Genomic DNA, 17,811 nt, shown 5'->3' with positions numbered 1-17,811 from the left:
CCTGAAGAATGGGGAGCTGATTTATGGCTGCAAGGATGCTCGGAGCCCCGCGGCTGACTGGAGCGAGCTGGCATATCACCTGAAACCTTTCTTCTTCCCATCCAACGGCCTGGCCAGTGGGCCCCACTGCACAAGGGCTGTGATCCGGGAGCTGGTGCGTGTCATCACACGAGTGCTGCTGAGCAGCTCGGACAAGGGCCAGGCAGGTGCCCGGAGGCTGGGGCCAGGGTTGCGGGGCCCGTGTGTCTGTGAAGCCAGCCCTTTCAGCAGGAGCCTGCCTCACCAAGGTAGGCTGGCTGGGTGGGTCGGCGTGTGGGCAGAGCCTGGGCACAACCTGCAAGGGTCCTTCCTGGCCTCACAGAGCTTCTTCAGGAGCAACCTGGGCCCCAACAGGGCTCCCCAAATCCAACCTCCCTGCCTCTCAGGCCTAGGTCGGGAGACTCCTTTTCTCATCTTCAGTCTCGATTTGTGAATTGCCGCACAGATTTGGGCTGTATGGTTTTCTCTAAAGCATTGTCCTACAAGTCTGTGCATCCACTGTGGTTTGCTGAGTGCTTTCTGTACATGCTTCTGGTTTATTCTCTTTGCAAACCTGGGGGTGTATTTCCTTGGCCTGTTTCTTAACATGTGGAGAAATGAGTCACTGAAGTTGGAGTCCCACAGTGCAAGCCCTTCAAGGTAGGGGTGGTCCCAGCAGGCAGAAGTTGGCAGACAGGTGTGAGCACAGGCACGCAGAGCTTGTGACTCTGGGCATTTCCTACTAGAGGACCTGTTCCTCACAGATTCACCAGTAGCCAGCTGTGACTCGTTGGCATCTAGGCTTCAAGAAGAAGGCTAGTTTGGGTTATTGTCCTGTGTTCATGGGCTCCTCATTTGCCCCTTTGCCACCTGCTAGGTGCTCCACTACATATTCACGTCTGTGGCTTCGGGTGCTATAACCAGGAATTTATTTTGTGGGGCCAACTAGGAAGTCTGAGATGCTTCAGTTTTTGTGTTAAGAGCTCTGTGGTCTCTCAGAGACCTCTGATGACAGCCACAGGGATGTGATGTGAGAAGACAGCAGCACTGCCCTGTGTGGCTTTTAGGTCTTGTTGTATAGTTGCCTCTGCACAACAGATATGACTGTTTTCAGATACCTGCCTCTGCAAGTGGGCTGTGGATCTGGCCTTCACAGACATGCTCTTACAGATTTGGGGATGTTAGCATGATCATTTTAAATTTTGTGCCTTAACTTATCTAGACAAAAGGTCGTCTCTCCAAACTTAAATCTGGACAGATGTGGTGGAGTAGAAGGGTGCTGAGAGAAAAGAGGGACAGAGAGCAGAATGTGTGTCACCTCCCTCTCGTGTGCCTGGCCCTGTGCATGTGCCAGCAGCCCAGCAGCTTCTTGAGGCTGTGCAGCCTGTGCCTGCACCTTTATTAGTCCTTGACAGTAACCTCTTGTTTCCCCTGATGTTCTTGGTAGGAAAAAGCAGCCTGGAGTGCTCGGGGTTACCGAAGGGCTGTCTTCTGTATAAAACCCTTCAGGTGCAGATGTTGGACCTGCTGGACATTGAAGGCCTCTACCCCCTGTATCGACGGGTTGAGAGGTACCTGGAGGAGTTTCCTGAGCAGAGGTGAGACTTGGGCTTGTGGTACCGCTACCTGTTCTGGTCCAGTGTGGGGCCCCTGAGCAGCCCAGAAGGTGAGGTGGAGATGAGGGGAAGGGCTGCTCCAGTGCAAGGGCAGCACAGGCCTCTCAGGTGGAAGAGCAGTCCCATCCACCTTTCCCCATTACGCTCAAGTGCCAGTTCCACCCAGGGACTCAGTGCTGTGTGAAGATGGACCAGGGTCCCTTAGATCAGTAGTCACTGGTCTGTTCCTGGAAAAGAAGCATGTCTTGTGGATCTGACAGTTTTGAGTTGGGGCCAAGCCTGCAGGGGGCAGTGCCGTTCCACAGGTGGCGGCTTCTGTACCAGGCAGGCTCTAGGCCTCAGGTTTTCCTGAGCTGCCGAGTTCATTCCCTGGCCTCCTGATTTGGGTCCCTGGGGTCCACAATCTCAAATGCATGATGGGGATTGAAACTCCCTTCTTTTCCATTGTCCTTTCAGTGGGTTCTCTGACCTGGATGCCATTTGTCACAAACAAATGTGCAGCCTCAGCTCCCCAGGTTCTGGTCTTGCAAGTTCTTTTTAAAACTGCTGCTTCAGGATAAAGTGTAGCATTAGGAAGAAGAGAATCCCTTAGGTGTTCTTTAATACTGTTAGCAGTTTAAGAAACCATTTTCAGTCAGCTTTGTCATCTTGTTTTTTTGTGCCCTTTCCTTCAGAAAAACATTGCAGATAGATGGGCCTTATGATGAAACATTTCACCAGAAGCTGCTTGATCTTTCCACTGAGGATGACGGGACAGTGGCTTTTGCACTGACAAAGGTGGGCAGACCTTTCCAGAAACACACTGCATGCTCCTTAGGCTCTTAGCACTAACTTGAGGTTTTCCTGAGAAAGGTTTCCCAGTACCTGCCTCTGATGGTTAAAGCAGAAAAATTAGGGATTTGAGAAAGAAGTGGCTAAAGTTTCCCCCAGATGGACTGGGCCTGGTGAAGATTTGTTCAGTTGGCTGCAGTCCCCCACACAGGGCTCAGCCTCTCTGCACCCCTATGCTGGGGTCCAGGACCTGGGTCACCTCTCTGTGCTTCCTTCTGAGAAACCTTTGAACTGGCTGGCACCAACCTTTCCTCTCACAGCTCTCACTGGGGTCCGGGAACCCTCACCTGTTGGGCTGGGTCGGGGCTTCCTTCTACCAGAACTCAGGCCAAGGGGCAGCTTGGGAGAATCTCTTAGGGAAGAGGCCTGGTCCTGTTCTTTCTGGTTCTGCCAAATCAGGGAATTCAGAAGCTCCATGAAAATGGATAGGAAAAAAAGTTAAATCTTTTACTAAGCTCTAACTGAAATTCAGTGTTTCATTCCATTACGAACATGGCAAAAACTACTGTAGGGTGAACAGAACCCTGGCTGCACCACGAGAAATCAGACCTTTCATTTCTCACTGCAGTTGCTACAGAGGTCTTACAAAAGCTTTGTCGTCATCACTTGTGAGATTTGATTATATAGTTCTGTGTAACACATATTTTTTTAAAAAGTGTGGTGTCTGATACGGTCACCTTCTGTTTTTTATTCTCTGCATTTAAAAGTGTTAGATTCAGAGAGGGATCCATAGCCTCACTGAGCTGCTAACGGTGTTGCTAGATGCTGTAATGGTTAAGGAACCATTTTCTTGTAGGGGAGAGGTGTCTGAGTGACCTTCTCTGTGTGCCCCAGGGCAGCTGCCCTGGAGCCCTTGGCTTACCTGTCCTGGTATTGATGATGTATCTGTGGTTCCCACTTGTGAAAAAAGCCCTCACGCCCTGACCAGGTGGCTCAGTTGGTTAGAGCATCGTCTCGTATACCAAGAGGGTGCAGGTTCGATCCCCAGTCAGGACCAATACTTGGGTTGCGGATTCGATCACTGGTCTGGCCATGTACCAGAGGTAACTGATCTTTGTTTTCCCTCACATCGAGGTTTTCTCTCTCTCCCCTTTATTCTCTTTCTAAAATCAATAAACATATCCTCAGGTGAGGATTTAAAAAAGAAAAAAAAAAAAGGAGGCCTCACTGTTGTTTCTGGCCAAGAGGTCCTCTCTGAAGGCAGAGCACCTTCAAGGTGGGGAGAGAACCAAAAGTGGGTCCTTGGCCTCAAATGAAGCAACAGAATCTGCCCTATGTTGCCTGGAACTTGAATACATTGATTTTGGAATAAATAACACCATTGCTTCTTGTTTAAAGAGAGAAAACATAGGACCTTAGTTCCTTTTTTATATATTTCTATATTTTTCAAAATTCCTACTAAATAATCATGGTTTACTTTTTAGTTTTATTTGTTTTTTAACCTCATGTAAACATAGTCTCGTAATAGATTCGAGTAGTCATTACGTAACTATGAAAATGGCTAAAATAAGGACATTGGGAAAACACTGAATGCTGATGCAGAGAAAATGGGTCACTCATACACTGCTGGTGGGATGTAAAGTGGCATTGGCCACTCAGGAAACAGTCTGGCAGCTTTCTAATAAACTGAACAAGGCAAGAGCCTGTAACCCAGCTGGGCAGTTCTCAAAGAGGATGGAAGACTTCTCCTCACCCAAAACCTTGTGCAGGGGTGTTCATTTAGTCTATGGAATGACTAGAATGTGGACACAAACTAAGTTGCCAGCACATGACCTACAATAGGTTGCATAGACTGGCATTGCTGAACAATGAAAAGGAACAGGCTCTGGATACACATAGCACCCTGAAGCCAATCACAAAAGGTCACACACTGTGTTTTTGTTTAAGTGACATTTTTGAAATGACAAAGATGTGTCATTGCCGCAGGTTGGAGAGGAGGTAGAAGGAAGGTGGGTGTGATTATAAAAGGTCGACATGAGGGATCACTGCAGTGATGGAACTGCTCTGTATGTAACTTGACTGTGGTGGTGTATGCACTGTTCTACATGTGTGGTAAAATACACAAACACAGGAATACATGTAAAACTTTGGAGATTGGGATAAAACTGTGGAATGTATCGATGTCACTCTCCTGGCCATGATAGTGTATTATACAGCTCTGCAAGATGTCACCATTGGGGGAGGCCGGGTAAAGGGTATTTGGGATCTCTTCTTTATTTCTTTCAAGTGCACGTGAACTTACACTTATCTCTAAACAAACCATTTGATGAAAAGATGCAAGCAGTGAGTATATTGTATAAAATGTGGCCATATTCCTACCCAGGCAATAGATATGCATGGCTAACAGTATGGAGTGTATGTTTTTAGAACTTCTCACGTACAAGCACATACCCACACACCCACACTCACACCATTCGGGGGACTGTCCACATTATGTGTTGTTCACCAGTTTGAATTTAATGTAACGTGGTTTGAGATCTCTCAGTTTTGGAATATAAGGGTCTGCCTCTTTTTGTCTTAAGGAGTTAGGTTCTGGTGGTTAGAATCAAAAGAGGGCTGCTGTGGAGTGGGAAGCTGGCAGGGTAGGTCAAGAACATTCCTTGGACACAGGCTGTTAAAGTTCTTTCTCAAAGGTTGTTTACCTAATGTACCTCTGATGAAATGAGAGAGGAGGGGATATTGTCTTTATTTCCATGCTCAGGAAATTGCAGCCCAGGGTGACTCTTGCTTTCTGCTTGTCGTGTAGTATTCTGTATTGGCAGTCAGCAGACTTTATAAAGGGCCAGATAGTAAATGCTTTAGACTTTGTAGGCCATCTGGTCTCTGTTGTAGGTACTTGACTTGGCCATTGTAGCTTAGAAGCAGCCATAAACAAACATAAGCGAGCACAGCTGTGTTCCAGTAAAACTTTATTTACAAAACAGGTGGCAGGCTGGATTTGGCTCCCAGCCCCACAGTTTGCTGACCTCTCTGTTCATTTTTGCTTGTTAGCTTTTATATTCCATTTTTTTCTTATTAGTTTGGAAATTATACATTGTTCATGTTATTTTAGTGGTTATTTGTCCAATTTGACCATGCAGATTTAAAGTATAACGCTAAATAATAACTTAACCCCTAAACCTCCAACCATGGCCAAACAAACAATATAAGGTTTGGGAAACCGCCCTGGCTGGTGTTGCTCAGTGGATTGAGTGCTGGCCTGCAAACCAAAGGGTCGCCAGTTCGATTCCCAGTCTAGGGCACATGCCTGGGTTGCAGGCCAGTCCTCCATAGGGGGCACATGAGAGGCAAACACACATTGATGTTTCTCTCCCTCTCTTTCTCCCTCCCTTCACGTCTCTAAAACTAAGTAAAATCTTTTTGAAAAAAAGGATTTCGGATACTTTAATTTCAGTTATTTCTCGCAACATACATGTACTTACTGTCTGCAATTCTATTTGTCTTGTTCTTTTTCAAAATCACAATTTACAGTATTATTTTATACAGATGTTTGTTTAGATCTACCATGTTTGCTCATGTTTATATCCAACATTCTTGCATCTCAGGTCTTTCCTATTTTCCCTTTTTTTAATAACAGCTTTATTGAGGTATAATTTACATACCATATAATTTACCTGCTTCAAGTGTATAATTCAATGGTTTTTACTAGATTCAAAAATATGTGCAGCCATCCCCATACCAAATGATGAGGACACTTTCATCAACACCGAAGTCACCTACCCTTTAGCTATAATCCCTTTATCACCACCCCACTCCCTGCCCGCAGCCCTCAGCCACCACTAATCTTTCGATCACTATCTACCTATTTTAGATATAGCATATAAATGAAATCATTCAATTTATGGTCCTTTATGACTCTGACTTAGCATAATGTTTTCAAGGTTTGTCTGTACTGTAGCATATATCAATACTTCATGGCTGAATAATATTGCACTGTATAGATATACAAAACAAATTTTGTTTATTCATCAGTTGGTTGGGCATTGAGTTGTTTCCACTTTTTGGCCACTGTGAATAATGCTGCTGTAAATATTTGTGTACAGATTTTTGTGTGGACATAGACTTTTCTAGGGCATATGCATAGGAGTGGAATTTCTGGATCAAATGATAACTTACATTCCTGTTGGCAGTGTAGGACAGTTCCAATTTTTCCATATTTTTGACAGTACTTGTTATCTGTTCTTCTGATTTTAGTCATCCTTTTGGGTGTGAAGTGGTAGCTCATTGTGGTTTTACATTTCCCTGAAGACTAAACAATTTTTTTTATGTGCTTGCTACCCCTTTTATACTTTATTTGGAGAACTCTTTTCACATCCTTCGCCCACTTTTTAATTATGTAATTTGTCTTGTTGTTGAGTTGTAAGAATTCTGTATTTTGTGGATAGTAGGCCCTTATCAGATATATGATTTGCAAATACTTTTTCTTCCATCCTTTCAGTTGTCTTTTTACTCTTTTGATAATGTCCTTTGATGCAAAAATGTTTTTAATTTTGATGAGGTCCAATTTATCTATTTTTATCTTATTGTTGTTCATGTTTTCATTGTCATATCTCAGAATCCATTGCTAAATCCAAGGTGATGAATATTTTTCCATTTTCTTCTAACATTTTTATGGTTTTGGCTCTTACATTTAGTTTTTTTATTTATTTGGAGTTAATTTTTATATATGATTTGAATTAGAGAGCCAACATCATTCTTTGCATGTGGATATCCAGTTGTCCCTGTACCATTTGTTGAAGAGACATTGAATGGTCTTGGCACCCTTGTGTTCCACTGATCTATGTTTATACTTATGTCCATATCTTGTCTTGATTTACTCTTGCTTTTTAGTAAGTTTTGAAATTGGGAAGTATAAGTTCTCCAACTTTGTTCTTTTTTTTTAAGATTGTTTTAGCTCTTCAGAGTTCCTTATAATTAATTCCATATGAATTTTGGGATCAGCCTGGCAATTTCTACAAAGAAGCCAGCCGAGATTGTGGTAGAGATAGTGGTGAATCTGTAGATTGCTCAGGGTAGTATGGCCATCTTTACAATAGTAAGGCTTCCAATTTTTTAACATGAGATGCTTTCCCATTTTGGTTAGATCTTGGTTTTTCTTTCAACAATCCCATAGTTTTCAGAGCATAAATTTTGTACTTTAAGTTTGTTGCTGAATGTTTTGGTTTATTTGATGCTGTTGTAAATGGAATTGTTTTCTAAATTGTGTTTTCAGGTTGATCATTGCAAGTGTATAGAAATGCAATTTGTTCTTGCGTATTGATCTTATCACTTTCAACCTTGCTGAATTTATTGGTTCTAATAGTTTTTCAGTGGACTGCTTGGGATTATTTTCTTTCCATAGAAAATAATCTGTGGATAGAGATAGTTTTACTTCTTCTTTTCCAAATTGCAAGCCTTTTATGTGTTTTTCTTGCATAAGTGCCCTGGCTAGAACCTTTAGTATATAGTGTTGAATAGAATTGGCAAGATCTGACATCCCTGATTTGTTCTTGTCTTACTGCGATAGTGTTCACTCTTTTGTCATTATGTATGGTGTTAGCTATGGGTTTCTCATAGATATACTTTATTAGGTTGAAGAAATTCCCTTTTCTCCCTAATTTGTTGAATGTGTTTATCATGAAAGGATTATTGGATTTTGTCAAATGCCTTTTCTGCATCAATTGAGATTGTCATGTGGTTTTTGGTTTTTATTCTATAAATATGGTATATTAAATTAATTTATTCTGGTATATTACAACCAACCTTGCATTCCTGGGATAAATCCCACTAGGTCATGCATATGATCCTTCTTATATGTTGCTGGATGCAATTTGCTATTATTTCCTTGAGGATTTTTGTGTCTATATTCATAAGAGATATTAATCTGTAGTTTTCAGTTTTTTATGATGTCTATTTTTGTTTTTAGCATCAGGTAATACTGACCTTATCAAATGAATTGGAAAGTGATCCAGGCTCTTTTAAATTTGGAAGAGTTTGAGAAGGAGTGATAATTAATCTTCTTTAAATAGTTGATAGAATATTCACTAGTGAATTCACTAGTGAAGCCATCTGAGTTTGGGCTTTTCTCTGTAGGTAGTGTTTTGATGCCCAACTCAGTCTCTTTAGTTATTGTAAGTCTAATCATATTATCTATTTCTTCTTGAGTCAGTTTTGGTAATTTCCTTCTTTTTAGGAATTTGTCTCTTTCATCTAAGTTGTCTAATTTATTGGCCTAAAGTTTTTTCTAGTTCTTTTCTTCTTGAAATATGCGGTCTGTCCAAAAGGTTTTCAACCACGTAATATGAAAAATCAAGACATTTATTGAAGAAGATACAAGATACAAGAAACATTGTACATAGGACAATGACGCCTCAGTCCCCTTCAAAGTAGGCATCCTGGGACCTCACAGAGTTCTCTCAGTTGCCATCAGCTGCCCCGTCATATTTTCCTGAATCTCATCGATGGTCCGAAATCTCTTCCCTTTCCAAGGTGATGTTAGTTTTGGGAAAAGCCAGAAGTCGCAGGGCACGAAATCTAGACTGAAGCGGGGCTGAGTCACCTGGGTGATATGACATTTTGCCAAAAACCTCTGCATGAGAAGTGATGCATGAGTGGGTGCATTGTGGTGCATTCCTAGTAGTGGGATTTCTAGGCCAGGGGTTTGAGCATATTTAGCTTTAGCAGATATTGCAAAGCAGGTTTAATATTTCTATTCCCCACAATGGACCAGGGTAGTTCCTGTTGCCCCATACCCTCTCAGTCCCTTGGTTGTGGGTCTTTTTAACTTCAGCTATTCTGATGAGTGTGTACTGATGGCTTGTTGTGGTAATGAGAGTAAGCACCTTTTCAATGTTTAATGGCTATAGGTGTTTTCTTTTTTGTGAAGTACTGCTTGACCAGTTTCTTGTAGGGTTGTTCGCCATTTCTTTTTTTTTTTTAAACTTTATTTTATTGTTATTCAAGTACAATTTTGTCCATTTTCCTCCCATCACTCCCCCCGTCCCTCCTATCCCACCTCCCACCCTTGATCCTACCCCCTTTTGGCTTTGTCTATGTGTCCTTTACACATGTTCCTTGATTACCCTTCCCCTTTGTCCTCGTTATCCCCTTCGCCCCTCCTCTGGTTACTCTCAGTTCTTTATTTCAATGTCTCTGGTTATATTTTGCTTGCTTGCTTGTTCTGTTGATGAGGTTCCACTTATAGGTGAGATCATATGGTATTTGTCTTTCACCACGTGGCTTATTTCACTTAGCATAATGCTCTCCAGATCCATCTATGTTGTTACGAAGAGTATGAGCTCCTTCTTTCTTTCTGCTGCCTAGTATTCCATTGTGTAAATGTACCATTAGTTTTTTGATTCACTCATGTACTAATGGGCACTTGGGTTGCTTCCAGCTCTTGGCTATTGTCAGTTGTGTTGCTATGAACATTGGGGTGTGTAGGTTCTTTTGAATTGGTGTTTTGGGATTCTTAGTGTATAATCCCAGCAGAGGAATTGCCAGGTCAAAAGGCAGTTCCATTTTTAGTTTTTTGAGGAAATTCCAAACTGTTTTCCACAGTGGCTGCACTAGTCTGCATTCCCACCAACAGTGGACTAGGGTTCCATTTTCTCCACAACCTTGCTAGCACTTGTTTGTTGATTTGGTTATGATGGCCATTCTGACTGATGTGAAGTGGTATCTCATTGTGGTTTTAATTTGCAACTCTCTGATGGCTAGTGATGCCATTTCCTTATTGATTTGAAAGTTCTTTATGTATTCTGCAAAGAAGCCCATTGTACTTTATATATGGAAGATACTTCTTTCAGATAACTTCTTTCACTCTGTAGCTTGCTGTTTTACTCTCTTAATGGAGCCCTTTAAGAAGGGAAGAGAGCCAAAGGCTATAAATAAGAGACAGAAGGACCCAATAATCCCACTTCTGGGTATTTATTCAAAGAAACTCAAAACACTAATTGAAAGAGACATACATCATTATGTTCATTGCAGCACTATTTACAATAACCAAGTGTTGGAAACAATTAATAGACGAATGGATAAAGAAGATGTGATATGTATATACAGTGGAATATTATTCAGCCATTAAAAAGTGTGACATCTTGCCATTTGCAACAACATGGATGGTTCTAGGGGATATTATGCCAAGTGAAATAAGTTAAAGACAAATACCATATGATTTCACTTATATGTGGAATCTTAAAAACAACATAAACAAACAAAACAATGAGCTCACAGGTATAGAACATTTTGATGATTGCCAGATGGGAAAGTGGTTGGGGAATGGATGGAAAAGGGGATGGAATTAAGAATTACAAATTGCTAGTTATATAGTCATGGGCATATAAAGCACAGCAAAGGGAATATAGTCAATAATATTGTAATAATCATGTATGGTGTTAGGTGGGTACTAGACTTACGGGGTGATTACTTTGTTACATAAATGTCATATCACTATGTTGTACACTTAAAACTAATATTTTATATGTCAACTGTAATTGAAAAGTAAAAAAAATTTAAAAAAGGGAATTTCATAACTTTAAGGTAGTTTAATTACATCTTTTTTCTTTTTAAGTCTATCTCTACCTTTCATTTACCTTAAAGACCTATAGGTACTATATAAACTGTATCATTTTATCTTTCATATTTGGTGGGTATCCATTTGCAATTGATTTTTGGTACAGTATGAGGAACTGTTTTATTTTTCATATGGAATTGTCCCAGAATCATAGGAATTGTCCTGGTCACTATAAAATCATAACAAGTCTTGATACCTAGTAGAATAAATTCTACCTTCTTCAAGAATGTCTCTTCTTTAATAAATGCCTAATCTTTCTTGATGTTTTACTTGTCTATGTAATTGTTAGAATCAGCTTGTTCAGTTCCACAAGGAAAAGCCAATAAAACTTGGGATTTATATTGGTTTGACATTAAAGTAATGCATGCGAGGTGACATATGCACAATATTGTGTCTTCCACCACGGATATTTTCTTTCTAGTTTTTTTGGAGGTATTTAAAATCTGAAAAAAAAAACCATTTTATGATCATCTTTAGAGAGGTCTTATGTTTTATTAGATTTATTCTCAGATATTTGATAGTTTTAGGTATAAATGGTATCTTAAAATATTTTTATACTGTTGTAGATAACAGTTGATTTTTCTGTTTTGACCTTTTATTTGTCAACCTTGCTAAACTAAGTCTAACAACTTATTTATAGCTTCTTTTAAATTTTCAATATATGTGATTATATTGTCTCTGATTTTGATTTTTTTTTTTCCTATCCAACCCTCATACCTTTACTTATTTTCTTTTGCTTACATCCGAGGACATTTTGTCATTGCTTTTTAGAGAGAGAGGAAGGTAGAGAGACAGACAGAGAGAGAGAGAGAGAGAGAGAGACAAAGAGAGAGAGAGAAGCATTGATTGGTGTCCTTCTTCTACTGGCCCTGGCTGGGAATTGACCCTGCCACCTGCGTATGTACCCTGACCAGGAATCGAACCTGCAACCTTTCGGTTTATGGGCCAATGTTCCAGCCAACTGAGCCACACTGGCCAGAGCCTGATTTGTTAAGAGGTTTGTTTTCCTTTGGGTTTTTTTTTTTTTTTATCGTAAGTGAATATATAATTTTATCAATGCCTTTTCTTTTTCTTTTGAGGTGATTATAGGACTTTTCCCTTATTTTCTGTTAATGGGCTAATTGTACAATTTGTAGTGATGTATTAGTTTTTTTTCTATATTATATTTGTTAATATTTTTCTAGGAGTTTGCATAAATGTTTGTGAATGATGAGAGTTTTTGTAATGTTTTTGTTAGGTCTTGAGATCAAGGATTATGCCTGTCATAAAATATTTCAGTAGGGTCTGATTATGTTCTGTTCTCTGGAAGAGGTGAAGTAAAACTTTTATTATTTTTTCCTTAAGTATTTTGTAGAATCACAAATGAAACCACCTGGGCTCATAGTTGTCTTTTGTAGGGAAATTGCAATTCTGATCTCAATTTCAGATTTTCTTTCTTTTGTCAGTTTTGGTAAGTTGTATTTTGTAGAAATCTTTGTTTTAGGTAAAATTTTAAAAATTTTGGCATATTATTTTCCATAATGTTCTCATCTTTTAATATTTTATAACATCTGAAAAAAATACACCTTTATCCCTGATGTATTATATTTGTCTTCTCAGTACATCCCCCCAAGAGTTTATAACTTCTGCTAGTTTTGTAAAAGTTAATTTAATAGTTCATACTGTATGATTTTCCATTTCATTAGTTTCTAGTCTTGATTATTACCTTTTTGAAAATTTCTTTGGATGATTCGTTCTTTCTGAAATAACTTCTTCCAGATGAGAAACGCTTATTACCTAATTAAGTTTTGGCCTTCTTTTTTTCCTAAAATATATAGTTAAAGCTATATACAGAGTGGACAAAAGTAGGTCTATAGTTGTTCATACGGAAAATAGTACTGGAATTAAATATTACAAGAATAAACTCTGTTTTGTGTGCTCACAACTGTGAACCTACTTTTGCCTACCCTGTATTTTTCTGTAAACATGGTTTTAGCTACATGCCACAAGCTGAATTTTCAATGTCACTTAATACAAATATACTCTGATTGGTATCAGGATTCTTCTTTGACCCATGGAAGTATTTTAGAAGAGAAATAATTACCAAAAGTGGTGATTCTAATTATCTTTTTCATATTGATTACTAGCAAAATTCCATTATAGTTAGAGAATATACTTAATATCGCCCTTTGAAATTTGTTGAGATTGGCTTTTTATACTTTGAAATTTATTGTGACTTGATTTATTCATTTTTTTAAAAATGCTTCTGTGTATACTTGAAAAGAAGCCATCTTTTTAAATTGTTGGATGCAGTGTTTTATATTAGCCCACTAGGTCAAATTAATTATGTTATTCAGATTGTGTATAACCTTACTGATTTTACCATTCTGCCTGCACCATAAAAAGGATGTTTTGAAATGTTACATAATGATTATGGAATTTTTTTTTTGTTTCTTACATATTTTGAGGCTATATTATCAGGTGCCTTTCATTTGGAATTGTTACATCTTCCTGGTAAATTGCATTTTTCATTTTCAAGTGTCATTTGTCATTTTTGGTATCTTTAGCTCCAGTAATACTTTTTACCTTAAAAGTTTCCTTTGTCTCATATTTCTGTAACTTCTCTAGATTCTTTTGGTTAGAACTTGAACCTGTATATTTTTTCCTGCTCTTTTATTTTTAATCTTTGTGATACGGTTTGATTTTCTGTCCATTCTGATATTATGTCTTTATCATTTAATGGGACTTATTCCTTGGTTTAATCCTTTTAATTTTTCCCTCCTGTTTTAGGTTTCTTCTTGTCTCCTATTGTATTTTGGGTTGATTTTTTAAAATCAGTCCATTTTTGTGCTCTGTTTCTTTGGAAGTTAATGAGTTGGGTTTTTTTGTTTGTTTTTTTTAGTGTTTTATTCTAGTGATTGCAGCAAACAGTTGCCTTATTAAAGTCTAATATTGTTTAGTTCCTTTACTGTCTTCTTGAACAATGCTATATTGTTGGCGTATATTTTACTATTACTCCTGACTTATGTTGCTATTGTTGCTATGTATGTTTTATACCATCAGTGTCCATTTACCCAAATATTTTCTCTTGCATTGTCTTTGATTCTGCCCTGCATTTCTGAGCTTATGTCTGGGATCATTTTGGTTTCTCTAATGAATAACCAAATTATGAAATAATGAAATAACCATTTCATATTCCCTTAGTGTAGGTCTGCTGGTGATTCATTCTTAGTTACTCTCTGGTGATATGTATGAAGTCATTGTTTTTTTAAAACATTTTTATTTATTTATTTTTAGAGAAGGGAGGCAAAGGGAGAGAAACATCAATGTGTGGTTGCCTCTTGCACGCCCCCAACTGGAGACCAGGCCTGCAACCCATGCATGTGCCCTGACTGGGAATCGAACCAGTGACCATTTGGTTCACAGGCCAGTGCTTAGTTCACTGAGCCACACCAGCCAGGGTGTATTAAGTCATTCTTGAATCTGTGGCTTGATGTCTTTCCTCAGTTTTGGAATATTTTTGGCCTTAACTTTTTCAAATTTTGTTTCTGCAGTTCTTTCTCTTCTTCCAGTTACGTGTATATTAAACACATTCTCTTTTATTTCTGCCTCATGTCCTTTCCTCAATGTTTTCTAGCCATTTTCCTTTGCATGCTTCACTGTGAATATATGTGTAAATATATGTACACACTTAATCTCCCAGTTTAGCGAGTCTATTCAGTTTTTTCTAATATGCTGTTAAAATTACCTGTTGAATTCTCAATACTGATTTTTATAGTTTTTATTTCTGGAATTTTCTAACAGTTCATTTTTATAGTCTCCAGTTCTTCTTTGAAGTTCTCCATTTTGTCTTTTATTCTTTGAGCAGAGCAGCATGCATGTCTGGTACTTCTAATAGCTGGAGTCCATGTGTGTCTCTTTCTACTGTCGTGGTTTTTCTTCATTCAAGTCATCTTGTTTTGTACTTGGATTTGTTTTGCTTGTGTATCAGAAACTATTTGAGAAATTATTTGAGAAATAATTTGAGGCCTAGAATGTTATTTTCTTCCAGGGAGAATTTTAGGTTTGCTCTGGCCAGAGGATACATTGGCAAGCTAGGATCATATTAATCCATTTTTGGTGGCTGAGCTCATTGAAGCAAAGCTGCAGTTCCTGGTAAGGCCTGACAACTTTTGGCTCACTCAGTTTTAAGATACAGCATTTTGGTTACTAACCCAAAGTTCGTCATGGTTACTGTCTCCAGGGCCCTGGAGATTGGTTAAAAGTGCCCCTTGGACAACCTTCCAAAATTGTTGCTTGCTCTCCCCTGCCCTTTCCTAGGCAAAAAAGACCTAAATGTCTTTGTCTTCCCCTTGGTCCAACAATTCTCCTTGGTCTTGTTACTCTGCCTTCACGCAGATGTTTTCAATATTCTGTCCAGCTTTTTCTACTTGACCTCAGCGTTAGCTTGGCCCCTGTAATATAGTCCAGCATCATTTGATGCGTAAGTCTCACCCTTTCATTCTGTGTCTGAAAAACACATATATTTATAATTTTGTCTATCTTATGAGTGGAAATATTTCACTATTATAATGTACATTTCTTTGGTTACTATAAGGTTGAGCAACTTTTCATCTATTTATTGGCTATTTCAATTTATTTGGTCCATATCTCTCTTGGGTACTTTTCTTTTTCCGTATTGATTTAACACATTATTCTTCATATTGATCATCTCTTATATGTCATAATAATTTCCATTTCAGTAACTGTCATATGAAATATTTTTTATGTATTCAAATCTTTTAGTCTTTTATGGCTTCTGGGACTTATGTCTTGCAGATTAGGACATAATAAATATTTTATACCTGTTTTTTGTATTTATCTCTTCATAATTATAAGGGCTGCATTTTTAATGTACTGTGTGAAATATCTGATTTCTTAGCTAAATGAACAATATAAAGAGAAGAGCTCCTTTTTCTTCTACTTGTAAAGGTTTTTTTCCACTCCCAAAGAAGAGCAGTCAGAGCTTTGGCTGGGTAGCTCAGTTGGTTAGAATGTCATCCTGCTATGCCAAGGTTGTGAGTTTGATCCCCAGTCAGGGCACATAAAAGAACCAACCAATGTACAGGTGGAACAGAAGATCGATGTTTCTCTCTCTCTCTCTCTCTCTCTCTCTCTCTCTCTCATTTTCTGTCTCTAAATAAAAATAAAAAATAAATAAGGTGCAGAGACAAAAAAATATGGCTCAAATGAAAGAACACATCCAAGCTCCAAAAATAGAACTAAGTAATGAAGAAATAGCTAACTTACCAGATGCACAGTTCAAAACACTGGTAATCAGGATGCTCACTGAAATGGCTGAGTATTGTCGCAAAATGGAGGAAAAAAGGCTATGCAAAGTAAAATAAAAATATACAGGGAACCAACAGTAAAGGGAGGAAACTGGAATGCAAATAAACGATTTAGAATAGAAGGAAGAGATAAACATAGAACCAGAACAGAATGAAAAAAAACAAGAATTCAAAAAAAAGAAGAGAGGCTTAGAAACCTCTGAGACAACTTTAAACATTCCAACATCCGAATCATAGGGGTGCCAGAAGGAGGAGAGGAAGAACAAGAGCAAGAAATTGAAAACTAATTTCAAAATATAATGAAGGAGAACTTCCCCAATCTGGCAAAGGAAATAGACTTCCAGGAGATCCAGGCAGTTCAGAGTCCCAAAGAAGTTGGACCCAAGGAAACACACACCAAGACACATCATAATTGCGTTACCCAAGACTAAAGATAGGAGAGGATCTTAAAATCAGCAAAAGAAAGGAGACAGTTACCTACAAAGGCGTTCCCATAAGACTATCAGCTGATTTCTCAAAAGAAACCTTGCAGGACAGAAGGGGCCAGAAAGAAGTATTCAAAGTCACGAAAGGCAAGGACCTACATCCAAGATTACTTTATCCAGCAAAGCTATCATTTAGACTGTGAGGGCAGATAAAGAACTTCCCAGATAAGGTCAAGTTAAAGGAGTTCATCATCACCAAGCTCTTATATGAAATGTTAAAGGGACTATGAACAGTAAAATGACAACAAACTCACAACTAGCAACAACTGAACCCCCCCCCCAAAAAAAAACCCAAAAACTAAGCAAACAACTAGAACAGGAACAGAATCATAGAAATGGAGATCAGAGGTGGAGAGGGGGCAAATGTGGGGAAAGGTACAGGGAGTAAGAAGCATAAATAATAGGTACAAAATAGACAGGGAGGTTAAGAATAGTATAGGAAATGGAGAAGCCAAAGAACTTAAATGTACAGCCCATGCATATGAAGTAGGGGGGTGGGGGGAGGAAGGCTGGTGGTGGGGAGGGCAGGGTAGAGGGGAATGAAGGGGAGAAAAAAATGGCACCAAAAAAAAAAAAGCAGTCAGTAGGCCTGAGATAACTTACACTTGGGCTTCTTTCCCCTCCTTCCTGTACAGTTCTGTCTTTGGGAAAAGTAAAGCTTGGATGTTTTCTCAGGGTGGGTCCTCCTGGCTGAGTGACACAGGGGGAATGACTAAAAGGGAGAGAGGTTATGAATCTGTCATCACACAAATGTTGGGACCAGTGATAAAGTCTAAGGCACTTTCTTTTTTGTAACTAGTTTATTTTTATTAAAAGCTATTCAATAAAAAAAAAAAAAATGAAATATTGGAAACTTCAAAGAGGAAAGGGGAAAGAATGCCCTGGATTCCATACGGAGGGGACCATCTATTAGGATCTCTCTGTCTGTAACACACATGTGAGCACACATACAGCTTTATGCGTAAGATCCTGCAAATTATGCTGTATGTTGCTTGAGT

General features: G+C 38.9%; 1 protein-coding gene across 3 annotated transcripts in view; it reads left to right on the top strand.

Annotated features, from left to right (window-relative positions):
* The window catches only part of IPPK (inositol-pentakisphosphate 2-kinase), a 54,263-nt gene that overhangs the window by 31,182 nt on the left and 5,270 nt on the right, over window positions 1-17,811 (top strand). For all 3 annotated transcript variants that reach the window (XM_054588009.1, XM_054588011.1, XM_054588010.1), the window contains 3 exons: window positions 8-287; window positions 1,466-1,616; window positions 2,309-2,411. In XM_054588009.1, coding sequence (XP_054443984.1) covers window positions 8-287; window positions 1,466-1,616; window positions 2,309-2,411 — 534 coding nt within the window. The remainder of the gene's footprint in view (window positions 1-7; window positions 288-1,465; window positions 1,617-2,308; window positions 2,412-17,811) is intronic.

This window comes from Pteronotus mesoamericanus, unplaced genomic scaffold, assembly GCF_021234165.1.
Source record: "Pteronotus mesoamericanus isolate MK-2021 breed Mesoamerican mustached bat unplaced genomic scaffold, CSHL_Meso_final scaffold_125, whole genome shotgun sequence".
Lineage (NCBI taxonomy): Eukaryota > Metazoa > Chordata > Mammalia > Chiroptera > Mormoopidae > Pteronotus > Pteronotus mesoamericanus.
The sequence above is the reverse complement of the archived record's forward strand: the minus strand, read 5'-3'. Positions and strand labels throughout refer to the sequence as shown.